The 27,197-nt window shown below is 43.1% G+C and overlaps 1 protein-coding gene across 2 annotated transcripts; it reads right to left on the bottom strand.

The window, feature by feature from the left end:
- Positions 1–345: 345 nt before the first annotated feature.
- On the bottom strand, positions 346–25,465 carry VSIG2 (V-set and immunoglobulin domain containing 2). 2 transcript variants are annotated; one of them, XM_032228827.1, is made up of 7 exons: positions 24,859–25,465; positions 21,557–21,720; positions 19,716–19,923; positions 17,410–17,568; positions 14,680–14,799; positions 3,657–3,810; positions 346–901 (listed from the first exon to the last, which is right to left on the bottom strand). In XM_032228827.1, exons 1-7 carry the CDS (start codon positions 24,923–24,925, stop codon positions 760–762), a joined length of 1,014 nt encoding a protein of 337 aa, XP_032084718.1. In that variant the 5' UTR covers positions 24,926–25,465; the 3' UTR covers positions 346–759. The 2 variants fall into 2 exon arrangements, with proteins under 2 accessions (XP_032084718.1, XP_032084719.1); XM_032228828.1 differs by lacking the exons at positions 346–901; positions 3,657–3,810 and adding an exon at positions 11,911–12,342.
- Positions 25,466–27,197: the final 1,732 nt, after the last annotated feature.

The raw sequence follows: 27,197 nt of genomic DNA, 5'->3' as shown, positions 1-27,197 counted from the left end.
GCGAGGGTTAAAAGCCTAAAAGTTCCCGAGGTAGTTGAGGCACGCAGTTCTCCCGCCTCATAGTAGAGGGCGCATTTTTTTAGAGGCTTCAACTCTGTCATTCTGTTTAAAGCTGCAGCGTCGCGCTCACTCTTCCTCCTCTCTTTCTCCATTTCTGATGCCCCCCACACCCACCCCACGCTCCCTCTTTTCTTTCAAATGTCCTTTTTTTCTTTTTTCTTTAATAAATGCAATGCTCAGGCATTCTCTCCTCTCCTGCGACACCCCACTGACTAAAAAGCACTTTCTTTCGCCCGCCTGTGCTCACAGCAGAGCTCAGGCGGGCGAAAGAAAGTGCTTTAGTCAGTGGGGTGTCGGGGGAGAGGACTGCCTCACCAGCCATAAACCTCACTGCACGTCACTGAGATAGGTAGAAACTTTTGTACACTCAGCCTAGCTAAGAAATAACAAATAAAGTTGAAATGAGGATTTTTTTTTTTCATGCGGATGGTGACATTTTCTTGACCTAACCTGTCCGACGACACAAACAGTACCAAGCAAGCATCACAAACAAATAAAACTTAACCTGCAGGAAATAACTTGACAGGAAACTTCACAAACCCGCAGGGAAGTAACTTAACAGGTATCAATGCAACACAAGGATTAGGAGTGGTAGATAAAGGCCACGCAACACAGATGGGATGGGTTTTTCAGATGAACCCCACTTTCACTGCAGTAAAACACAGCTGGCCTTTAAAGAGGGGAAATAGAAATGCAAATTCAGACTATGAAGTTCTTTAGTTGGGATTTGGTTGTACTGACTGATCCAGGTCTAGAAGAGACATTTTCCAGGAGATGACTTTCGGATTTACTGTCCCTTTTTGCCTTGGGGTTGAAGATTCCAGGAGCAGCGGCGTCCTCCCTTGAGAGAGAGGGGTGGGGGAGGGAGAGAGGAAGAAAGAAAGAAAGATTAGTTGATCTCCAGTAACTTTAGGTTTTAAGCTTCCAAGAAGCTCTGATTTTCATTTTTAAGAGATATGGTTAGCCTTAAGTATTGATTGGCTACCAACTCTTCGTGATCCATAATCAGAGGTGAGTTCCTACCAGTTCGCACCTATTCGGTACAACCAGTTCATCAAATCTACCGAACCGGTTAGAAGAGGTTCCACCAGTGGACCCGGAAAGCAGGCCACCTACAGAAGAGGTTCCAAAATTTTTTGAAACCCACCACTGCCACACACACACACACACACACACACACACACACACTGACACAGAGAGAGAGAGAAGGAGAAAGAAAGGAAGAAATAAAAGAAAAAAAGAAAAAGAGTGAGAGATGAAAGAAAAAAGAAAAAGAGAGACAAAAGGAGAGAGAGAGAGAGAGAAAGAAAGGAAGAAATAAAAGAAAAAAGAAAGAAAAAGAGTGAGAGAGAGATGAAAGAAAAAAGAAAAAGAGAGACAAAAGGAGAGAGAGAGAGAGAGAGAGAGAGAGAGAGAGAGAGAGAGAACACATGGCTGGCAAGCCACTCCCACCAGGTCACATGGCTGGCAAGCCACTCCCACAAAGGAGGCCACACCCACAGAGTAGGTTCCAAATTTTTTTGAAACCCACCACTGTTCATAGTTCATCTGTGATAGCTATACAGTATTCTCCACACTTCCTACTGATACGTTGATATCAATGTTCTTCACAAGCGTTACCACCACATTTTGTCTGAAGAAACAGGCAAAAATATATTCAGAGGCCAGGCCAAACTATATTGTTACCCAAAAGAAAGCATGAGCATGATGTTTCATCCCACGTATCAAAGATAAATGTAAACCCTGCTCTGTATCCCTCATGATCATCAAATATTAGGAAGATGTATGATCCCAACTCTGGTTTCCCTCATCCAGGTTTATCTAAAATTAAGCTGATTTTAGGTTTTCAATATCTATTTGTGTTTTTTCTCCCCTTTTAACAGTTAGCTTCATCTACTGAAGGCTAGCACAAGACAGTCACCAGGAAAGCAAACATGGCATGATAGAATGATCTGAGTAGCAGTACATGAACAGATGGGAGGTTATTTTTCATGCATGTGTCTTCTCACAAATTGAAGGAACTGCCAAATGATGGGTTTCCATAGCGCCTAAATTAAAGCTATCGTGCAAGAGCTTCATCCTTTATTTTTCTCTTTGCAGACTTACTCTAGGGGGGGTAATGATGGAGGAAGTGATAAGAAAAGACAGGTGAATTTCTGGCAGTTTTTGCAAAAAAAAAAAAAAAGCCTCATATGGAACAGGTTTTATTTACTGTCTTATCAAAATATTGTTTGATTTTTCCTTTGGCAACTCAAAGTGCCTGGGGAGGGGGGAATCTGTCAAGCTAGGAAGTTGAGGAAACATCTTGTAGCCACAACAAGCGAATCCACTTCCAAACTATTCCTAACAAAAAGTCCATGGCCATTCCATGGCGTGACCAAGAGTTGAACTTGGCTCAAAAGGCACGTTGCATTTAGAATTAATGATACTGTTGTAGGAAGTTATCACCCAGCCCTCTCCCAGAAAAATGAAATATCCTAGGAAATATTGAAAAGGCAGAATATTTCTCTGGATGTGAAAAAAGGAAGAAACATGTTTTAAAAGACAGAATAGCTGCCTGCAGCTTCCTGCCCATCCCCCTTTGTCAATGAGCCATTAAAGCCTGAGCTAGTCCACTTTACATAATAAAGACTTCTCCACTTCAGATCAAGAGTGATGGGATTAAGGCATGATAATATTGGCCCTTTTGCCCAATTCGCCAAATGGCATCTGAGAACTCAACCAAACCTGGATTCAAAATGCAGCCTAGAGAGTTATCCCTGCATGGCCCCATGGGAGTCTGACAACCAATCAGAATACAAGCTCAAGATCAAAGGCCAGAAAGGGCATAAAACCAGGGACTCAGCATCTCAATCTTTCCTTCTCTTCTTCTCCACCAATGTTGAAGCTGTGATCACCTTTTCTGTTCAGGACTCAAGCCATGTGGTCCTGTCCACCATTAAAACCATCTTTCCAAGCAGCCTCCATGTCTCCGGTGTCTTTTTCCCCACTTGGAGCCGAACCCAGAAGGACATTTCTTCCAACACTGTGTTGTTGCTTTTATTCCTTGAGTTACACCAACAAGCATCAGAAAACTCCCTAGTGGGCTAAATACCACCAAGAGGTATACATCAGCTCCAGAACTACCTACTGCCAGCTCCATGACTCATTCATTGAAAATCCAAATAAAAATGGTTAATAAAAAAAAGCGTTTAGAGGTGGGAGGAACTAGGATGAAAGGCATTACTAATTGCCTTGCTTACAGGCAGTTAATCAATTTTGCTTTCCTTTAGGAATCAATAGACGAAGTGGCTGCATTTAAAAATTACTAAAGAGAGACTTCCTTTCATTCATTTCTCTGATGAATTCCATTTAAAGTTACCAAAGCAGGTCTTGAATTAAAGCTGAACTTTTTTTTTTTTTGGTGGAATAAGAAGGAAGAAAATTCTATTCTCTTGCCATCTGGAACTCACACATTTCAACCCAGCAGCCAAGGGCTTTTGGCCACCTGCATTTTCCCAGGATTCTGTGGATCGAAATGATAAGGAATGCATAATGAAAAAAGCCTGATAAATAGAAAGGAGCAAAGCCAAGATGACTTGGGCAGCAATTCTCACCTTATTTCATTTCCACTGTACTCAGACTGAGGCTTCTTCTTAGCCGTCCTATTTCTTCTGTAGTGCAAGACGTAGAGGACAATGGCTCCAAGCAGGAATAGGACTAAAATGGCCCCAATAAGGGCACCTGCAACTGCTCCAGCTTTTGAAACACCTACATATCAAAACACAGGAGACAAATCACCTGTTAAGGTTAGGCTCTGAAACGCCAACAATGAAATGAAAATAGTAGAATGTGCCAAAAAGTTGGTGTTTTCCAATGCTTTTTAAAAAAGAAATGCAGCTGCGTAAAGGTGGAAATTCAAAGGTTAAATAACTTTCCATAAACCATATTCTATTTCCTATGATGGAGGGAGGGAAGAAAGAAGGAAGGAAGGAAGGAAGGAGGACAGAAGGAAGGAAGGAAGGGTATCTACAACATTTGGTCAAGCAAGGTTCATTGGCCTTTACAGAAAGCTTATCAATTAATTTTTGAAAGGAAAGAGCTGAACTGACTTTGTCCTGTATCCAAATACTCATTTTACCTGCTGAGAGAAAGCATTGCATCCGAGGGCATGGATAAACATCACAATTCCAGGGAAAATCTTGTGGAGTTCTGCTCTATCTACCCTTGTTACAGAAGGGAAAGGGAAGGAAGGGAAGGAAAGATGGAAGGGAAGGAGAAGGAGAAGGAAGGGAAGGAAAAATGGAAGGGAAGATGGAAGGGAAGGAGAAGGAGAAGGAAGGGAAAGAAAAATGGAAGGGAAGATGGAAGGGAAGGAAATGTGGAAGGGAATGGAAAATGGAAGAGAAGGGAAGGGAGAAGGACTGTAGTTGAATTAGAAAACATATCTTAGCAATAAGAGAACTTCAGGAGGAAAACCAGTGACTAGGAGATCTTCTTTTCATTAGCTTTCTGGCTCTTTTTCCATGCTTCACACTGAGATGTTACAGGTGCCTATTCTAAGAATGAGAATTTGTTATGTCCAGCCTTGGTTCATGCATATATTGTGGCTGGTTTACCCTGGTCAATTTTGTATTGATTTTTGATTTCATCATTTTTAAAATTATTTTTTAACAATGTACACACACACACACACCACTGGTTAGTGGGGTAACGTTATAAATTCCATAAACAAACAAAGATATTTCAATGCATGAAAAGCAACTGTAAAGACCCAATCTTGTGCGGTTTGGAGTTAAGCTACCATTTTTAAAGAAAACCACAGAAATAAGATGCTCTTATCTTATTTCAGTCCATCTAATGTTTTATTGTATTTGTGTGTTGTTGTTGTTGTTGTTGTTGTTGTTGTTGTTGTTGTTGTTCTGCATCTGCTAGCAGATAATTTCACATGGCAATTTCAACTTCCACTACTCATTTTAAAATTCACCAAAGGCCCATAAACCTGATCATATACCTCAATTGTTACAGAGAAATCTGAATTTTTAAATGTTTTCACATAGTAAGTTTTCTCTGTGTCTATTTTAGGGGCTGTTCTCTATTTTTCCCACTTCTACTAGAACTCTCTTTCTTATATATTCCCCACCATATGATAGCGGTATAGCTGCTTAAAATATTGCTTCACACCATATGGCGTTTCCAAACTGCTTTGCTTTTATAAACCATTCATCTTCAAAAATGTATTTGGGAACACGAGCAAAATAAAGATCTCACTTTCTCAACTTCCCATAGCTTTTCCTCTGCCACATTCTAACAGAAATTAAATTTATTTTTATTAAGAAAATGTACACCTCACTTTTCTGCTAATGTACTGAAGGCAGCTTCCAAGAATCACACCGCATACAGAGTTTAAAAACATGCCAGGAAACAGAATACAGAATAACAGAGTTGGGAGGACCTTGGAGGTCTTCTAGTTCCGAACCCCTGCTTCAAGCAGGAGATCTTAAACCATTTCCCACAAGTGACTGTTCAGTCCCTTCTTAAAGACAGCCAATGGTGGAACACCCACCGAATTCTGAAAGCAAGCCATTCCACTGGTTAATTGTTCTCACTGTCAGAAATTTCTCCTTAATCCTAGGTTGGTTCTCTCCTTGATTGGTTTCCATCCATAGCTCCTTGCCTTCAGGTGCTTTGGAGAATAGGTTGACAATTTTGAAAGTCTTCTAGCTCAACCCTCTGCTCTAGCAGGAGGCCCTATACCATTTCAGACAAGCGGCCATCCAACCTCTTCTCAGTGGCTGCTTGATGATTAGAAATCACACAGTGAAGCCTATTTCTGTACCCCCATATTAGGGATGTTTCTCCTTGAAATTAAACAAGCAAGAAAGGCAAAGAATTTCTATGCAATGAAAATTAACATGTCAAAGAATAGGCTGAGCATCTTATCTCTGGCCCAGCATAGCTGGATATTTTGATATAGCAACAGCATTTAGACTTATATACTGCTTCCCCGTCCTTTACAGCCCTCTCTAAGTGGTTTACAGCATCTTTGCCCCCAACAATCTGGGTACTCATTTTACCAACCTCAGAAGGATAGAAGGCTGAGTCAACCTTGATCCTGATGAGATCCAAACTGCCAAATTGCAGGCGGCTGGCAGGCAGCAGAAGCAGCCTGCAGTAACCACTGTGCTATCACAGTTCCTGATATGGGACCAGTTTCAAAATTGATAGCAAGTGATGAGATTCATGTCATTGGGATGGAGAAATGTTGGGATCGAAAAGCAACACAAACTGCATATCAACTTCCAATCCAATTTTTCCCTTAGTACATCGAACTCTTTTCAGTTTTATGAAATTGATCTTGAGATGAGTTGCGTTGGGTTGAGTTGAGTATGTATGAATAGCTCATACATTTAGGTTCATGATGAAGCTGGGAGATCTTGGGAAGCCACTGATGTCCCATTGATTTTTATTGGTGTGCTGCTAGTCATCCTGTTCACTGTTTATAGCTGGTTGATTAAGTAGGTCTAAAATTTGGTACTGGTAGTCCTTGACTTATGACCACTATTGGGTCCAGAGTTTTCATTGCTAAGCAAGGCAATTGTTAAGAGAGTTGCACCTTTTTTTTTGCCAAGTTTGTTAAGCAAATCACTGCAACTGGTAGGTAAATCATGTAATTGTTAAGTTAATCCAGCTTTCCCATTGACTTTGCTTGTCGGAAGGTGGCTGGGAAGGTTGCAAATGGTGATCCCATGAGCCCAGAATGCCACAAACATCACCCACATCGGGGTGAAATTTAGCAGGTTCTGGAGAACCGGTAGCAGAAATTTTGAGTAGTTCGGAGAACTGGCAAATACCACCTCTGGCTGGCCCCAGAGTGGGGGGGGGAGGGGAGGGGATTTTTCAGTGTCCTTCCCCTGCCACGCCCACAGAACTGGTAGTTTTAAAAAAAATGAATTTCACCACTGACTCATATGTTTGCCAAGCGCCTACATTTTTATGGTTCCACCACAAAACCGCGTTCGACTAAAGGGCGCTCGACGAAACCGCATAGCTGATGTCATCACAGCGCGACAACAGCGCGGAGACAGAAGCACTCTGTAAACGCTAAACCTAAAATTAACCCCTAAACCTAAACCTAAACCTAACCCTAACCCTAAACCTAACCCTTAACCTAACCCTAAACCTACCCTAACCCTTAACCTAACCCTAAACCTAACCCTAACCCTTAACCTAACCCTAAACCTAACCCTTACCTTAACTTGAATCGGCTTTCTTTTGACGTGCTATTGTAAAGCGCCCTTCTTTCTCCGCGCTTGCTATTGTCGCCCTGTTGATGACATCAGCGACGCAGTTTAATCGGGCGCGCTTTAGTCGAGCGCGGTTTTGTTGTGCCACGCATTTTTATCCCCTGACTATAGTGGGCATAAGTGTAAGTCCCTTTTGTGAGGGCTATAGTAACTTTGAGCAGCCACTAAATGATCGGCTGTAAACCAAGGACTAATTGTATGTAAGTTAATACATAGCTCCAGAGCATGATTGAAGTCAAGACTGAAGAGATCAAGATCCATTTGGTGTGATTAAGGGGGTGTGAGAATACATTCTAAACCTTGAGATAATAGCAGAAGGAAGGTTTGCATTTTGTGTGTGTGAGTCTGTGTTTGTGTGTGTGTGTGTGTGTGTGAACATGTGCAGATATGTGTCTTCATCCTTTCCCTATGCTAGTTCCCAATTTAAGCTACCTCCCACCAGAGTTGTCATTACTCCACAAACTTGAAATCGTGTTGTCAGGAGCCAAGGTGAAATGCTTCTCTTCCCTCCCGCAGAAGCAAAGCTATAATTATATAGTCTAATTTAACTTTATTCTCTCATATCATCCAAGAGTTTTATCCCTTTGGGATTCTTCCAAGTCCTAAAACACACCTTTGAAAAAACAAACTGAAACACAGACCTCTGCTTGAAACAAACTCCTGGTTTGCCTAGCACTGCTTTCTCCTTCCCTTCGCCCTCCCTTCTAGAAGCTGGAGCTGTTCCACCTCCCAGGCACTTAGCCCAGCTTCTTATCTCTCCTTCCAGTTGCTGTTTGGTTGGGGAGGTGGGGGGGGGAGGAAGCTGTCCACGGAAACGAGAGCTAATTAATGAAAGGAACTGACCTGAGTGGGAGGCAAATTAGAAGAAAAGGGGGATATGAGTCGCTCAGGCAGAATTGGAAGATTGAAATAGCCCACAAATTATTTAGTGGAGATCAAGGAACAGCATTTGAGTGGACAATGATTTAATTCCAGAATATTTTTTGGCACTCGAAAAATATCCAAATCAATGACAGTTGCTCTTCTCCTCCTCCTCCTTCTCCTCCTCTTCTTTCTGTTTCTCCTTCTCCTCCTCCTTCTCCATCTCCATTTCCTTCTCCATCTCCATCTCCTCCTCCTTCTCTTTCTGCTTCTCCTTCTCCTCCTCCTCCATCTCCTCCTCCTCTTCCTTCTCCTTCTCTTTCTGCTTCTGCTTCTCCTCCTCCTTCTCCCTCTCCTTCTCTTTCTGCTTCTCCTCCTCCTCCTCTTTTTCCTTCTCCTTCTCTTTCTGCTTCTCCTTCTCCTCCTCCTCCTTCTCTTCCTCCTCCTCCTTCTCCCTCTCCTTTTCTTTCTCCTCCTCCTCCTCCAAGGTGGCGCAGTGGTTAAATGCAGCACTGCAGGCTACTGCTAGATCAGCAGGTCAGCGGTTCAAATCTCACCGGCTCAGGGTTGACTCAGCCTTCCATCCTTCCGAGGTGGGTAAAATGAGGACCCAGATTGTTGGGGGCAATATGCTGACTCTCTGTAAAACCGCTTAGAGAGGCCTGAAAGGCCTATGAAGCGGTATATAAGTCTACTGCTATTGCTATTGCTATTGCTATTGCTCCTCCTCCTCCTCCTCCTCCTCCTCCTCCTCCTCCTCCTCCATCTCCATCTCCTCCTCTTCCTTCTCCTATTTCTGCTTCTCCTCCTCCTTCTCCTTCTCTTCTTCCTCCTATTTATAAGAGCCGAGGTGGAGCAGTGGTTAAGGTGCAGTACTGCAGGCCACTTCAGCTGACTGTTATCTGCAGTTCAGCGGTTCAAATCTCACCGGCTCAAGGTTGACTCAGCCTTCCATCCTTCCGAGGTGGGTGAAATGAGGACCCAGACTGTGGGGGCGATATGCTGACTCTGTAAACCGCTTAGAGAGGGCTGAAAGCCCTATGAAGCGGTATATAAGTCTAACTGCTATTGCTATTGCTATTTCTCCTTCTCCCTCTCCTTCTCTTTTTGCCTCTCCTCCTCCTCCTCTTCCTTCTTCTCCTCCTCTTCCTTCTTCTCCTCCTCTTCCTCTTCCTCCTCCTCCTCCTCTTCCTCCTCCTCCTCCTTCTCTCCCCCTCCTTCTCTTCTCTTCTCTCCCTTCTCCTTCTCCTCCTCATTGAATCACTGCAATTGTTAAGTCAGTAGCGCAGTTGCTAAGTTTACTGGCTTCCCCATTCATTTTTCTTGTCAGAAGGTCACAAAAGGGGATCACGAAACCTCAGGACACTGCAACCGTCATAAATATGAGTCAGTTGCCAGGCTTCAATCCCGAGACCTTGGAGATGCTGCAACGGGCAGGTGAGAAATAGTCATAAGTCACCTCTTTTCAGTGCCATTGGAACCTCGAACCATCACTAAATGAACTGTTGTAAGCCGAGGACTTCCTGTATTGTGATGCCCAAGCTTAAGAACGAGAGAGATGGAGCAGAAAGGTATCCAATCCACTGGTAACAAAGCAGCTCTTTCATACGAGATCTTGGAAAGGAAACGTGATGGAAACCGCAAACCTTTTTTTTTAAAAAAAGGAAAAGCAAATCTTCACTTTAAAAATGGCTTTCAACAAATCCCACTTTAACTGGGAGGCAGACTAACTGGTGTGTTTGGAGGCATCTCTCTCCATATTTGTTTCCATTCTAGCAAAGTAAATAGTTATAGGTGAGCTGCTTTCCCTGCCTGGATTAGGTAAACCATCTTTGGCTGGCGCCTTGCTGGCATTCTGCCATCAAAGGCAAAGATCTATATTAACAAATTAATAGAGTTGGAAGGGACCTTGTTGGTCATCTGGTCCAACCCCCTACCCAAGCAGGAGACCCTACACCACTTCTGATGGATGGCTGTCCAGTCTCTTCTTGAAAGCCTCCAGTGATGAAGCTCCCACAACTTCTGAAGGCAACTTCTCTACCATGGGTTGATTGTTCTCCCTGTCCGAAAGTTCCTCCTTATTTCTAGGTTGAATCAGTTTCCATCCATTGTTCCTTGCCTGGCCTTCAGGTGCTTTGGAAAAACAGGTTGACCCCCTGATGGGCAAAAGGGGAAGGAGGGGCAATACACTTGTATGGGCAATGGATGGGAAATTGTGTGTGTGTGTGTGTGTGTGTGTGTGTGTGTGTGTGTGTGTGTGTGTGTGTGGTGGTGGTGAGACCAGAGAAGAATGGTTGCAGGATTTCGGTTTGGCTAGTTTAGAGAAAAGAAGGACTAGGAATGACATGAGTATTTGAGAGGCTGCCACAAAGAAGAAAGGGTCAACTTATTTTCCAAAACAGCAGAAGGCAAGACAAGAAAAGGTGGATGAAATCCATGGAGAGAAGCAACGTAGAACTATAGTAATAGCAATAGCAGTTAGACTTATATACCGCTTCATAGGGCTTTCAGCCCTCTCTAAGCGGTTTACAGAGTCAGCAAATCACCCCCACAGTCTGGGTCCTCATTTCACCCACCTCGGAAGGATGGAAGGCTGTGTCAACCTTGAGCTGGTGAGATTAGAACCGCTGAACTGCAGATAACAGTCAGCTGAAGTGGCCTGCAGTACTGCACCCTAACCACTGCACCACCTCGGCTCTAAGGAGAAACTTCCTAACAGTAAGAACAATTAACCAGTGGAACAATTGGACACCAGAACTTGTGGTGCTTCGTCAGTGGAGGCTTTTGAGAAAAGTCTGGTCAGCCACTTGTCTGGAATGGTATAAGGTCTCCTGCTTAAGCAAGGAGTTGGATTAGAAGACCTCCAAATTCCTCCTGAAGTATAAAATGGAAGAGTAAATTGTGAAAGAACAAATGATAAAAAGGGCACAGAACTTTGGCTACAATATTGAATTAGACAAATGGGAAAAATTCTGGGGAACAAATTTAAAAATGACACTATCAGTTGCCTACAAGGAAAACCAGTACAAAATGTTTTACAGATGGCACCTGGCACCAACAAGGTTAGCTAAAATTTCAACAAATACCTCCCCAAAATGTTGGAAATGCGAATCAATACACGGAACATATTACCATTTATGGTGGACCTGTGAGGAGGCAAAATGTTTTTGGAAAAGGATCAAAAATTGACTGGAGGCAATAACAGGTGTCAAAATAGAATGGAAACCTGAAGGTTTTTTTTTAGTAATTATGTCGGTGAAATACAAAAAAAATAATAATCCAGTATTTAATACTACATATAATTACGGCAGCAAGTATTGCCTTTGCCCAGAAATGGAAAAACAAATTAATCCCAAATGAAGATGAAATAATAAGAAAGATTATGGACTGTGCCGAAATGGATAAACTAACTAAAGAAATCCAGGGAAAAGAAGAATCAGAATTCTACCAGATATGGGATAAATGCTATAGGTGAATGGAGAAAAGAAACAAGAATCAATGAAGGAATATAACAAAACTCAAAAATAATAGTTATGAGTAAAATAAGAGGGTTAAGAATGGTGAAATCCAAATGAAATACAATAGAAGGGGAAATAATATAAGGTGAGAGGTATCGATTGATGATTGCTATTATAAAGAACAGGAAGTTCCTGTTCGTACTGTATTGTATAAATGTGGTGTACATCTAATTTTTGTCTGTGTGTATTTTACATGTTTGTTAATAAAAATCTTTAAAAACAAAAAGACCTCCAAGCTCCATTATGATTGATTCTGACTGAAGCACAGAACCAGTTTGTGCCAGCTCTCAAGGCCACCGAGCCTGAGATTGGAATGCGGGCTGCCTCAAACACCTCAGAATTCTCAAAACACCTAAGCAGCTTTTCATTGGCTGAAGATGGACGGGTCACAGGTTGGCAGGTGGGGAAAACCTGTAACCAGTTCCATGTGGGGAATTTAGTTCTAGCTTGACTTTGCTGCAACCTGCATCCTTTAGTAAAAGAACCTATCACTTCAATGAAATGGGAGTCGAGGATCTTTCTTTCCTAAAGAACCTTACTGGGGAAAGACTGACATTCTGCTACATCTGAAGGGGTCCAACCTGTTTATGGGAACCATTCCATGCAGTCGATGAAACCTAATGAATTAAAAAAAAAATTATTGTCATGAAGGGGACAAGGAAGAAAAATACAGGCGGGAAAGCTGCTTTCTGACAGCCTGCCAATAGAAAGCTAACACACCAAAATCAGTAAAATCTTATCCGTGCTGGGTTCTTTCCTCTTGGAATATTTAAACATGTCACCACCCTTCCTACAGCCTTCACTGCAGCCTGCACGGGTTTGGTGCATGAAAAGTTTCACTATTTATCTCTTTTGCTAGAACGTCTAAGTGAGGCCGAGAAAAAGTGGGGCAGGGGGCAGAAGGGCAGGTCAGATGGTGCCCTGGAGTTAGAGGTGGTATTCAGCAGGTTTTGACCAGTCCTGGAGAACCGGTAGCGGAAATTTTGAGTAGTTTGGAGAACCAGTAAATGCCACCTTTGACTGGCCCCACTCCAGTGGTGGGTTTCAAAAATTTTTCGAATCTACCCTGTGGGTGTGGCCTCCTTTGTGGGAGTGGCTTGCTGGCCATGTGACATGGTGGGAGTGGCTTGCCGACCATGTGTTTTCTTTCTCCCTCCCTCCCTCTCTCTTTCCCTCTCCCCTCTCTCTCCATCCTTTTGTCTCTCTGTCCCTTTTTCCTTTTTTTCTTTCATCTCTCACTTTTTCTTTCTTCTTTCTTTCTTTCTTTCTTTCTTTCTCTTTATTTCTCTGTGTGAGTGAGTGAGTGAGTGAGTGAGTGTGTGTGTGTGTGTGTGTGTGTGTGTGTGTGTCAGTGGTGGGTTTCAAAAAAAATTTGGAAGCTCTTCTGTAGGTGTGGCCTGCTTTCCGGGTCCACTGGCGGAACCTCTTCTAACCGGTTTGGTAGATTTGACGAACCGGTTCTACTGAACTGGTGCGAACTGGTAGGAACCCACCTCTGCCCCACTCCCATTCTATTCTCTGCCTCCCGAGTCCCAGCTGATCAGGAGGGAATGGGGATTTTGCAGTAGACTTCCCCTGGAGTGGGGAGGGAATGGGGATTTTACAATATCCTTCCTCTGCCATGCCCACCAAGCCATGCCCACCAAGCCAGGCTCATAGAACCGGTAGTAAAAAAATTTGAATCCCACCACTGCCTGGAGTATTCTGAAAACCATGGATGCTGCCACAAAAGCCCACCATGATCCCTTTCCCACCTGACTTCATTTGACTTTCAAAATTCTTTTGACTTTCAAAAACACAAAAATGATGGGGAACTTGGATGAAGCAAAGCCAATTTCCAGTTTTTAGCATTCACAAGAATGCCTCTGGACCCACCCGAATGTCTCCAGAAGAATGACTCCAGAAGAGTCTTAGAAAATCAAAACAATGAGTAATGGTCCTTCAACATGTGGTTGGCATCGTTCCCCGCCTGCCCAGAAAGTCTGAGCCAAAAAGAGCATGTAAAGAGTGTATCACTAGATGGCACTATAAACACATAGAGATTTGTCTGGGACAGTTGGAATCTCTGTGCTGACTTGAGTAATCTACTCAAGGTTTAATGGGTAGGATCCAAAGACCAGGATTTTTAAAAAATATTTATTTATTTTTATTTATTTGTTAAATTTCTAGGCCGCCCAATTCTGGAGGACTCCAGGCGGCTTACAAAGAAAGAAAAAAGAAAACCAAAAGAAAAAATAATAATTTAAAAATTTACCAACATGCATACATTTCTAATCGGGGCTGGACCTTAGCAATAAGGTCAACAGCCCCAGGCCTGCCGGAACAGCCAGGTTTTAACAGCTTTCCAGAAGGCCATGAGAGTGGGTAAGGTCCGGACTTCTGGGGGTAGCTGGTTCCGACCCTGGTTCCACAGGGTCGGAGCAGCCACAAAGAAGGTTCTCCTCCGGGGGCCCACCAGCCGACATTGTCCGGCTGACGGCATCCGAAGGAGGCCCACCCTGTGGGATCTTATCAGCAGTTGGGAGGTAAATAATGGGAAGTGGCAATCTATCAGGCCCAAGACCCAGTGAAATGCATTCGGGTCTAGATCCTTATTAAGCTTATAAGCCTAATAGAACAAAATGGTAAAATCTAGAAGAAGAAGAAAATCCAGATCTTTTACGACAAGCTGAATTTAGCTGTTTACTTGCTTCTTCCATTCACACAATGTTCCTAACCTAGTTCCTAAGTTAACCCATTGGTAACATACAGTGAATCATTCACATAACACACCTAGTAAGCCACGAAAACAAAACCAAGGTTAAAAATATTCAGACTTAATAAGATATGTAAATACCTGCTGTTAAATTCCTAAACAAGCTGGTTAAGGGTCTTGCATGAAAAGATCCTTACCATTATCAGGTCTTCCAAAAGATTAACAAAAAGAGTTCCTTGGTATACTGATAAGTCCTCACCTGTCACATGGAGGGAGATTTGGCAACTTTGGTGTCCAAACTCATTGGAAGAAATGCAGCGGTAGGTACCTGACGACTGAAGTGTGAGGTTGGTCAATAGGAGAGTTCCCTTTTGTTGGTCTGGAGGAAAGAAACCAAAATAGAATAAGAAAGTAACTCTCAGTTGAATACCTGTCGCTCAGGGTTGAACTATATAGGAATAGCAATAGCAGTTAGACTTATATACCACTTCATAGGGCTTTCAGCCCTCTCTAAGCTGTTTACAGAGTCAGCATATTGCCCCCAACAATCCGGGTCCTCATTTTACCCACCTCGGAAGGATGGAAGGCTGAGTCAACCCTGAGCCGGTGAGATTTGAACAGCCGAACTGCCGAACTAGCAGTCAGCTGAAGTAGCCTGCAATACTGCACTCTAACCACTGAGCCACCTCGGCTCTTCTATGGAGTCCTTGGTGCTCTTAAGCTTGGCGTTCTTCAGCTTGGTGTTTTGCCTGCAGACATTTCATTACCTGACTAGGTAACATCATCAGTGCTAGCCAGTGTGGGGTTTGCTACCTGTTCAATAGCTTGCCCTTCCAGGAACGGATGGAGTGCCAAGCTAGTGTTCTTGGATTTGGCTTAGTTCAGGAAAGCCAGGTTTCCAAGTTGGAACTATGGTTTTGTCTGCCCATGTGTTATGATTATTATAAGTTTCCATTCATTCATTTTCATGTCATTATTTATTATTATTATTACTATTATTAGTTTATGTGTTAATATCTATTATTATTTTCTTGCTGGTCTTTCTTTTTTGTAAATGGTACACCCCAACAATACACTGTATTAAAAATGCTTTAAAAAGGTCTGCAGTTATATCCCTTTTAAGATCTTTGGCCTGCCACACTCTCTCTTATTTCATTATGCTCTTTCATTAGTGTAGTAGTTGGGAAGGGGGAATAGAAAGGAGTAGAATTGTGGAAGGTGTTGTTGTCATTCTTTTCTAGAAGCCCAAGGTCATCTTTTGTCTCCGCACCTCTGCACCTGACCGGAAGCAGCTGGGTGGAGATGCCAGCGTGGAAGAAGAAGATTGGACCATGTGATGGATTTGTGGGTGTGGGGACAAGATCATGAACTTTCGACTGGGTGGGAATCCAATGTAACTTCCAGAATTGGGATTCCACAGTACGATGCCAACATGTCTGTCTTATTAAATTGGAACTTTAAAGATAGCTCTGCCTTGGACTCTGATTTAATTCTGCATGATATTTGGAACCCTGACAAAAACATTTTAAAAAAATAAGTTTTCATTGTGGCTACTTGGTATTTTGGTTTATTTAAGATGTTTGCCTAAGATGCACTTAACAAAAGACCTACTAGCCCTAGAAGGAAAAAACAAATCATTACAGACTGTAACAGACATTAGGTAGGACCGACGGGCAAAAGAATAGTAGAGCACTTCCACAAACACCCACTTGAAGTTAGAAGACATGATAAATACAAGGAAGGGAAGTTGTTATTCCAATCCAACCTTTGTTGAGAATGTCCTTCAATATCTTGAGAAGAACAATTTGAAAACACAACTTGAACAACAGCTTTCTCCAGCTTTATGTTGGAACTACAGACCCAAGGACTACAACATTCTGAAATAATAATTATTCCTTAATTGACCTTTCTCTTGTGGAATAATTTCCCCCTTAATAACAGTGTGGAGAAGATCGCTATGTTAATAGAGTTATTACGGGGAACATTATTCCATAAAGTTCTCCCATAATTGAACCAGTGGTGGGTTTCAAATTTTTTTAGAACCTCTTCTGTAGGTGTGGCCTGCTTTGTGGGAGTGGCTTGCCAGTCATGTGACTGGGTGGGAGTGGCTTGCCAGCAATGTGACTGGGTGAGCATGGCCAACTTGTAAAATGTGGTAAAACTCACTTAACAATGCTCTTGCTTAGCAACCAAAATGTTGGCTCAGAAATTCTGGCATTTGAAGCACGCAAGTCTTAAAGCTGTTAAGTTACAAGACCCTTGCACCCCTAACCCTTTAGAAAAAAACCCAGGGGTGTTCAAACTTGACAGCTTTAAGACTTGTGGACTTCAACTCCCAGAATTCTTCCTCCAGTCATGTTGGCTCAGGAATTCTGGCATTGAAGTGTGCAAGTCTTAAAGCTGTCAAGTTACAAGACCCTTGCACCCTTAACCCTTTAGAAAAAAAACCCCAGGGGTGTTCAAACTTGACAGCTTTAAGACTTTAAGGTTTGGATAGGACTCTTGGAGGTGGGCAGGGTGATTGGTGAGCCAGCCAATCAGTGAGCGGTGGGTGGGGCAAGCGTGGTGCGGACGGGTTGGGGGGAGGGAGCTGGAACCGGTTCTAAATGGCACAGTAGATTTGCGGAACCTCTTCTATAGAAGAGGTTAGAACGGGCAGGAACCCACCCCTGCCATCTACCTCCATATCTCCTACTTCTTTTGATCAAACACCTGGAACCTTCAAACCCATTTCCTTAAAATGGTTATCCCCAGCCATGTGCTCTCTAGGTGTGTGGAGCTACATAGTAAGTGATATCTACTCAGAACAGTATCAATACTCATAGAGCAGGTCAATGTTAGTTAAACACAAAACAAGTTGACAAGATAGTCCATCTGTCTCCTGTTTGCAATTATACCAGTGTACTTGGTTTACAATCATCCATCCACCCAGTCACCCTACTTTCTGCTTTGGCATGACCTTTACCAAGGAAGACTGCCCTTCACCTACTTTGCACCATGTTGGAAGCAGGAAATGGCTGTTTAGAATCCAGCAGAGTCCAGGAATAAATCGGGGCAGGCACACCTTCAGAAGAACTGCAGGAGAAGGTGACATCTGATCCAATAGGTGAAGAGGTGGAGCCCTTACAGACTGGTGTAGATGGTGGCACTGGTGAGAAAGGATGAATTCAGTACCAGGAACTCAAGGAAGTCAAAATATGTGGGTAGTATAGATCTTTTGCCTCCAAGATTGAGGACCTTGACTCAGGCATCTCTTTAATTCTGGCATCCTCTAGAACAGTGTTTCTCAACCTTGGTGACTTTAAGTCCTGTGGACTTCAATTCCCAGAATCCCCCAGTCAGCTATGCTATGCTGGCTGGGGGATTCTGGGAGTTGAAGTCCACAGGACTTAAAGTCACCAAGGTTGAGAAACACTGCTCTAGAACTGTGATGGTGAACAGGCCGTGCCAAAAAGGCCATGCAAAGAAGTTGCACCCGCATGTGCCACTCATTGGGGCCACACTCCGAAAAAGTTGAATTTCCGGGTTCTAGCGTGCCCAATGATCAGCTAGCTGGCGCGCATGCACAGGCTGGTTTTTCGTCACTGTCATGCACACGAAGGACAACTGATTGTCGCGCAACCATGCATGCCAGAAACCCAGAAAACAAACAGGTATGGCCAGGTGTGCTGGGCAACATGGCTTTGCATGCCACTTTGGGCTCACAGTTTCACCATAACAGCTTTAGGATGTGGGTGTGAAACTCAAAACCCATGGGTGCTTCGATGCGGCCCATGGGCCTGCCCTGGATACAGCAAAGGACTGGCCACGGTGCCTCTGACAGTGAAAATGGAGCTCAGAAGGACTGTGTGTGGCCCTCTCGGGCTCTGTTTTTGGCCACGACAACCTCCTACAGCCCTTCTGCCAGTGAAAACGGAGCTCGGGGAGGCTGTGGATGGCCCTCCTAGTCTCTATTTTCACTGGCAGAAGGTGGCAGGAGGCCATTGCGGCAGAAAACAGAATTCCGAGTATTGTCAAGCTGGCCATGTCCATCCCCCCCCATGGCTCCGTAAGGTCAAACACGCCCCTAATGTGGCCCTCAAGGAAATCAAGTTTGACAGCTCTGCTCTAGAACTAGTTACTATCTTGGTAGACATGTAAAAACACTCATTGTTTTGAATACAGTGCAAATAAATATATTGATAGAGACAATTTTAAAGATTACTACTTAATTGAAGCCAGAGCTTTTCCTTTTAGCACCGATGGATACAGAATTAGAAAAGATTCATGGAAGGTTATTTCAATATATGATTGCCGTAGGATGGTTATTATATGTAGGAAAATAGAAAGATAATTCCGTCAGGGAGGAATGGTGGGTGAAATTGACAGAACTTGCTGAAATGACCAAAATGACTTCTTTAATTAGAAAAAGGTTATTATTGGCATTCATCAATGACTAGAAATTCCTCAGGGACTTTTCACATTAAAAACAATTTTGTGATTTATGGTTTTAATGACTTTAAAGAATAGATTATAGAAATAAGGGAAATATGATGCAATCTCAGAGACAGAGGGAGCTTTGATATATATATGTGTGTGTGTGTGTGTGTGTTGTATGTTGTATGTTGTATATATGTATATGTATATGTATATGATGTGTGTATGTGTATGTGTATATGTATATATGCATATACATACACACAAACATCATGTCTTCTGCTATTTTTCATTTATTATTTCCTTTTTCCTTTGTCTCCTTTTTCCCTTTTTTCTTTCTTTTTTGGTTTCACATTTACTATTTTTTTCTTTGAATCTATTTTTATTGCATATGTAAATTAAAAACAACTTCTTAAAAATAGAACTACTGCCTACCATCAACCTTTGATCAGCAGGCTATTCAGTCTTGCCTGACCTGGTGGCCTTATCTGTGACATGACTGACATCCCTCTCCTTCTCAGTTGCTATGGATATCCCACATTCCCTTATAAGCTGACTTCCACATCTATTAGAGGACCATAGCCATAGCCTCTAACGAACAAAACCATAGAGAATTGACTGTTGCAGAACTTTCTAGGCCTGTTGGACTCTAATTCCCATCACCCCCCAGCAGGATGTCCGTCTCCCACAAATAAATGAATTTGTCAAACAACTTTGACACATGCATGTATTTATGAGAGTCAGGATAAAACCTTTTGGGTAATGATAAAGATAATTTTACCTGCTTGCAACTCAAACCAATGAGCCCTAATCTTGGTCCATTTTATGCATTGAATTACAATTGTGTGTGTATGCCAACCAACTCAAAATGGGACTTACTTAAAACGACGAGACTCACAAGCCCAGTACCAGTGCCATCGAAATCTGGCGGGTTATTCACTTCGCAGATGTAAGTGCCAGCATCCGATGCCCGGATATTGTTCAATCGGATGGAAGCATCTCCCAGCGTGGGAGGTTCGTGAAGGAGGCTGAGCCGGTCAGCTTGCGCACTTGGCTTGTAGAGCATATTATTTGCAAAATACAGAATCTGCAATGAGATGGGAGGGTTCCCTTTGTACCAGGGCTACCTGTTCGAAGACTCCGTACAGGTAGTCCTGGACTTACAACAGTTCATTGAGTGACCGTTCAAAGCTACAACGGGATTGAAAAAAGGGACTTATGGCCGTTTTCCACTGTTATGACCTTTCCGGCATCTCCATGGTCATGTGATCAAAATTCAGATGCTTGGCAACTGGTTCGTATTTATGACCGTCGCTGTGTCCCAAGGTCATGGGATCCCCTTTTGTGACCTTCTGACAAGGAAAGCCAATGGGGAAGCCAGATTCACTTAACAACCAGGTCACTAACTTATCAACTGCAGTGATTCATTTAACAACTACGGCAAGAAAGGTCGTAAAATGGGGCAAAATTCACTTAACAAGTGTCTCACTTAACAACAGAAATGTGGGGCTCAATTGTGATTGGAAGTCAAGGACTATCTGTAATTTGAAAGTCTCTCTGTGTTCCTTAAAATATCTTTATTATGCCAACATCCGTTATTCTCTTTTCATACAATTTCTTCCACTGCAGGAGAGGATGAAAAAAGATTTGTACCTTATCTGTAAAATGCTCTGAGTACTTTTTTTTTTAATGTATGCTGTTATCAGAACAGTTTTCGTAATTACAGATCCAGAGAGAAATGGAAAGGTGGTTGTTTACTCCATATTTTTCCATCACTCTGAAGTCATCCTAGTTAATCATATTTCCCAACGTGAAAAATTCCCATGAGATTCAGGGTGGACTGGGGTGGGTGAATTTTAGAATTATTTATCAGGAGGCATCTATAAAATAAAAATGGGAGTGATCCACCTTCCCCCATTGGCAGTTTTTTCCTCTTGAATTTCCATGGCATAATTTGGTTCCATTTTCCAAAAGGCCAGGGAAGGGCTAAGGGTGGGAACAAGAGTGTTTCCACTCCCATCCGTTTTTTAAAAATTCCCAAATCCCACTGCTGAAATGTAATAATTTTGCCCCCTAATTTTGGCAGCCCAATCTGGAGGTGCCTTGAAATCTGCAAAGAAAGTGATGGAGCTGATGATGAAGTGGCTGAGGGGGGTGCATAGCCCCACCCCTTCTTTAGCATGTTCTCACCCTAGTTTTTTATGGAGAGGAACTCACAATCTTCAAGAAATCTGGAACATTTTAACCAATTAATTGATTGGGAGTGAGGATGGGAAACATTTGGTGGCCCAGTGGTTAGAATGCAGTATTGCAAATAAACTCTGCCCACTGTCAGGAGTTCTATCCTGACTGGCTCAAGGTTGACTCAGCCTTCCATCTTTCAGAGGTCGATAAAATGAGGAGCCAAATTGTTGTGGGGGGGGGGGCAATAGGCTGACTAAGTAAACCACCCAGAGAGGATTATGGAGTGGTATATAAGTCTAAGTGCTTTTGCTATTGCTATTTCTGCTTCTTTGTTTTGAATCTTTTGCATCTCTCTCTCCCATCCTCAATTATTTGGAGGCCACAAGGAGTCTTGTTGGTTTTACGCTAATGCTAATTTTGGAGCCAAAATTCAAGTTAAATGTGGTGAGTTGACTTCCCTTCTTCTTCCTAACCCTCCCTATGTACTTCCTCCACCCTCTTGTTTCCCAAGCAATGATGCCCTTCCTCTCTTTCACCTGTGTCCCAGCATCAGGGGCTGTGGTGCCACCGGCAAACCTCCATTCCAAAGCAAAGCTTTTGCCCACAGATGTTTTATAGCGACAAGGAATTTCCACATGTGAACCTTTCTGCTCCATCACAGGATCGGGTGGCACAGTCACCTCCACACACACCCCACAGTCTGGGAGGGGAATGGAAAAGAAATGTTTAGAGCATAGAACAATAGGCTTGGAACTTGGAAGGCATCAGAACAGATTCCATAATTGCAGATCCGGAGGGAAATGGAAAGTCTTCTATGCCAACCAAGAGATTCTACACCAGTGATGGCTCACCATTTTGTCATCCTCTACTGAAAGCCATAATAATGCAATGCACATGCAACACTTCTCCCATGCCCCACCCCCTGCCCATATGCATGTGAACACCCCCCCCCTGTGCTCTCCTACGCATGCATGCATGAAACCCCCCCCCCGCCTGTGCCCCATTTTGGGCCTAGCATGCCTTCCTGAAGCCTCCTGGGACAAAAATTGGGATGTATGTGTGTGGGGAAACACACCCCCATGCTTGCCCCAAACCCCGCGCATGTGTGAGACCCCTCTCCCTTCCACGCATATGCGCGCATCTCCCGCATGCGCAAGAGAGACCCGAAAATGGGGTGGCCGGTAGGGAGGTACATGTGCATGCACAGCAGTGGTGGGATTCAAATAATTTAACAACCGGTTCTCTGTCCTAATGACCAGGTGGGTAAGCGGGGCTTAGTGGTCATGTGACCGTGTGGGTGTGGCCAACTCAACATTATTCAGGTCGATGGATGCTTCGCCTTAGCTGTTACAATATAATAAGGGTTAACCAGAGAGGCAGTTTCTGTAAGCAGGGCAATAAAGATTAGGCTAGAAACAACACCAGAATGTTTCCTTCCTGCCTTCCTTACAGGATTAGCCCTGTAAAGTGGAAAAAAACCAAAGGAGATTTCTTCCAACAATCGGTTCTCTGAACCTTTTAGAAAGTTAACAACCAGTTCTCCCGAATAGGTGCGAACTGGCTGAATCCCACCACTGAAGCACAGTGAAGCTAAGCAGGGGTAACGGCTTGCATGCCCGCAGTGAGGGCTCTGTGCCATAAGTTCACCATCACGTTCCTACACCATTGTAGACAGATGGCTGTCCACTCTCTCCTTAAAAGCCCCCCAGTGATGGGTCACCCATAACTTCTGGAGGCAAGTTGTTCCACTGATTAATTGTTCTCATTGACAGGAAATTTCTCCTTAATTCTAGGTTGGATTTCTCTTTAACAAGGATTAATTGTTCCGTCCCGTTCATTAATTTCTGCCCTGCCTTCAGGAGCTTTGGAGAATAAGTTGACTCCCTTTTCTCTGTGACAGCCGTTCAAGATTGCTATCATGTCACCCTCTAGTCCTTCTCTTCTTTTGACCACACATATATAGACTGTCCAGTTTGGGCCTTGAATTAGTGCCTCACTCGTTCTTTCTTTCTTAAGGTGCCAGTTTCAAGAAACTATTCCATTCAGTTTCCTAATGGCTTGATCTTAAACCACCACGCCCGTATATTAGTATGCAATTTCCTTTCTTAACGTTCCCACTGTATTCAATAGGCCAGTTCTGATTCTGAGTCATTCGAACAACAACTGTTATGTTGTTGTTGAGAGCTGATTCCATCCATTCGGGAAATCAAATTGACCTAGTTCAACATTTTGCTTTCATTTGAGTTTTAAATCAGTTTGGAGAAAACCAACCACCCAAACAGGATTTGTACCTACCACCCCAAAATAATTCAAATCATCAAGCCCATTCAGGGGCCTCCAATTTGATTCAACACTGTTATTCTTTTTTCTGATTCACACCCAGAATTTTGCTGAACAACCACATGAAAACGGTTGTAAAATCAAGTCAGGTCATGTGGTGACCCACTTAGTGACCATAATAGCCTATGGTGGAAATCCCAGGCTCAATTGTGGTCATTAAGTGAGGACTACCTATAGCAAGTACTAGTCTGCAACTGCTATTATTAATTTCAATCAAAATAGAACGAATAGCTTTGCTATTTCCTTGCAATGTTTTGTGCATTTTATAAAGCCGTATAAAGGGACGTGGTGGCTCAGTGGCTAAGATGCTGACCTTGTCGATCAGAAAGGTCAGCATTCAGCGGTTCGAATCCCTAGTGCCGCGTGACGGAGTGAGCTCCCGTTACTTGTCCCAACTTCTGCCAACCTAGCAGTTCGAAAGCACGTAAAAATGCAAGTGGAAAAATAGGAACCGCCTTTGGTGGGAAGGTAACAGCGCTCCGTGCGCCTTCGGCGTTTAGTCCTGCCGGCCACATGACCACGGAGACGTCTTCGGACAGCGCTGGCTCTTCAGCTTTGAAACGGAGATGAACACCGCCCCCTTGAGTTTGGAACGACTAGCACATATGTCTGAGGGAAACCTTTACCATTACCTTAAGGGTTTTATTACCAGGTGGAGAACATAAATGTCAGGCTATCTTTGCCTGCAAAACTGAGAAAACCCTCTCAGTTTTTGCTATCGGGCCTAGGTCATCGAGTAGCACTTGAAGATTGTACACTCAACCGCACAAGGAGAAAATTGCTTCAAGTGCGAGTCTAGGACTATGAGATTTGAGATGAAAGACCACTGGATGATACGGGTTCAGGTTTTCTGTGTCTCTTTGCTGTCATCTGTCATCTTGTCATCCATCTAGATTTTTGTAGCCCAGATCCGATCCCCCTAATGAGCAGAAAAGATGTCACTCCACTGATAACTTCCTCTTCCGTTCTCATCCCCTTTTTCCTTTAGGTAAAGGTTCCCCTTGCACATATGTGCTAGTGGTTCCCGACTCTAGGGGGTGTGTGCTCATCTCCATTTCAAAGCCAAAGAGCCAGCGCTCTCCTAAGACGTCTCCGTGGTCATGTGGCCGGCATGACTACATGCCAAAGGTGCATGGAACACTGCTACCTTCCCACCAAAGGTGGTTCCTATTTTTCTACTTGCATTTTTTACGTGCTTTCGAACTGCTAGGTTGGCAGAAGCTGGGACAAGTAACGGGAGCTCACTCTATTACACGGCACTAGGCATCCAAACCTTTGAGCTGCTGACCTTCTAATCAACAAGCTCAGCATCATAGCCACTGAATCCCCCTTTAGCCACTGCATTTTTCCTTTAGGGTCATGTATAATTCTGAGAAAGAAACGATATTATCTTTACATGTTGAATTGCACATAAAATAAGACACTTTATGATAATAAAATTACGATGCGTTTAAAGCAGCCTTACAATAAACTCTCATTGTAAATCTAAGGTACTTACTAAAAGACCAAACAAAGAGCAGGAAGCAGGAAAGTCGACATTTCCGAAAGTCCATGTCAGGGTCCATTTCTTAGGAAAAATAGCAGGCGATGACTTTCCTAGGAGAACTGAAACTCAACTGAGACCAAGTTGAACGGTTCTTTATCTTGCAGGTAAGTGAGAGCAAACAATTATTCAGCCAGGCTGAATCACAGCTACAACACAGAGTTCTTGTGATACTGAAAGTTCACCCAATGTGCCTTCTCGTGCCTTGCTCTCGCTGCTGTTCAGAACTACTTCTCATAACTAGCGTTTTCCCTCCCGTGCCTTCCTCATTCGGTCGCTGGATTCAAAACACAAATGCAAATAATGTTGGGTTTTTGTCCAGGGGTTTTTCCAATGCTGGATGATAAAGAAGGTGGTTGCTGCATTATTATTTTTTTTGCATTTGCATGTCAGGTTTGGAAGCACATGTATGCTATTGCAACCATTATTGCTTCTCAGCTTGCCAATGAACTGGGGGTGGGGTGGGGAGGGAAAGGAGTGATGGAATGTCAGCTCCATACATCAAGAAGAAATCCATGAGAACCAAGGACACTTCGACAGGTGTTTGCCGGAGCCAAAAGACTTTCTTATAGCAATACCAATAGTTAGACTTATATACCGCTTCATAGGGCTTTCAGCCCTCTCTAAGCGGTTTACAGAGTCAGCATATTGGCCCCAACAACAATCCGGGTCCTCATTCTACCCACCTCGGAAGGATGGAAGGCTGAGTCAACCCTGAGCCAGTGAGATTTGAACAGCCGAACTGCTGAACTGCAGTCAGCTGAAGTAGCCTGCAGTGCTGCATTTAACCACTGCGCCACCTCGGCTCCTTATAACAATACGATGAAGCTCAGTTGGACAATATGACCTGGTCTAATAAGGGGAGGGAGAATTTATACTTTCATTATGTGGGGTTTCGCAGGAAATAGCCAGATCTGGTTTCGCCCTCATCTGTGCTGAAATAAATGTACTCAATAAAGTTTTGCATCAAGAGATTGGATGGTCTTGGCCACACTTGCTTTGGTTGGGTTCATCAATCAGGACATTGACATTGTATTTGCATTTGTGGGTTTAACGTCCTACATGACTAGCTTATCTGTGGGACTGTCTTCCCTAAAGAACATCTATCTGTCCTACAGAGCCAGATAGGGTGGGCACACGTGGCTAGTTCCTTCTGCTAAATATTGCTATCGGATGAGGGCTAGGAAGCGTGCCTATTCTGGGGCCTCTTCTGTGGTAGCCTCAGCCAGTCTCCACCCTTTTAACCTTCCATGAGGTTTTGAAGATCTGACTTTCCCCCCAAGAATTGGGAGACTAGATATTTGCACATTAGAACTTTGATCGGCCCCATGTGTTTGTTTTGATTTTAATAGTTCCAATACGTTTTAATTTTTGATTGGGAGCCGCCCAGAGTTTGTTATAAGATGGCCAGCTAAATCTATATAAAGTGCAGTAAAAAAAATAACCCTTATGCTGTATTTAATTATCACCCATTTCCATGGACTGAAAATAAATGTGTCAAGTCTTCATATATCAATCAATTTCAGAAGGGCTCCAGGGTGATCTGGCTGGGCTTTAAACACAGGCATGTATATATACATGTATGCCAACATACTGAAAACACAGAGTCAATGACATGGCTTCCTTCTAGAAAAGAAAGACAAACATCACTCTGGGAAATCATTAACAGCTACTGGAAGAAACAAACACCACTGTTCTACGCCCAAGCAAATAATTTTCCAGATAAGTTCATTAGAATACTGCAACCGCCTTTGTCAAATAACAAGCCCAATTATTATCCTGGGTTAAATCAGTGCCTTAAGTTAGCTGTACCATATTTTGCAATGCATGGAATCCACCAATAGCAAATTTTGTTTTGAGAATGCAGCATTTTTTCTTGTTTAACAGAATAACAGAGTTGGAAGGGACTTGGGAGGTCTTCTAGTCCAACCCCCTGCTCAGGCAGGAGACCCTAAACCATTCCAGACAAATGGTTGTCCAATTTCTTCTTAAAAGCTTCTAGTGATGGAACAGCCACAACTTTTGAAGACAATCCTTATTTTAATTGATTTTTTGTTCAGGGCTGTTGAATTTATTTCTTTATAACCTTGTGTTTCTATTTGCTTATGTTCTTTGTCCCTATATTGTTTATCATTTTACTCCCTGTTGTAAAAAAAAGGAAACAATTAAGAAACCTGGAGTTTTAGTTCAGGAAAGTTGGGATCAGTGCATTTCAATGCCTTCCACACACACACACACACAGACAAGTCCCATGCAAACTGCCTTACTACAGTTGGTTTTAGTTGATATAAAAA

The sequence above is a fragment of the Thamnophis elegans genome, chromosome 13 (genome assembly GCF_009769535.1).
Source record: "Thamnophis elegans isolate rThaEle1 chromosome 13, rThaEle1.pri, whole genome shotgun sequence".
Lineage (NCBI taxonomy): Eukaryota > Metazoa > Chordata > Lepidosauria > Squamata > Colubridae > Thamnophis > Thamnophis elegans.
The sequence above is the reverse complement of the archived record's forward strand: the minus strand, read 5'-3'. Positions and strand labels throughout refer to the sequence as shown.

Coding starts and splice junctions, on each gene's coding strand:
- VSIG2 (XM_032228827.1), bottom strand. CDS start 24,925: ATGGACCCTGACATGGACTTTCGGAAATGTCGACTTTCCTGCTTCCTG. Junction 17,569..19,715: donor TGTGAGTCTCGTCGTTTTAA/GTAAGTCCCATT, acceptor CTTTCTCACCAG/TGCCACCATCTACACCAGTC. Junction 14,800..17,409: donor TGCTTCCAACATGGTGCAAA/GTAGGTGAAGGG, acceptor TCTTTCCTCCAG/ACCAACAAAAGGGAACTCTC.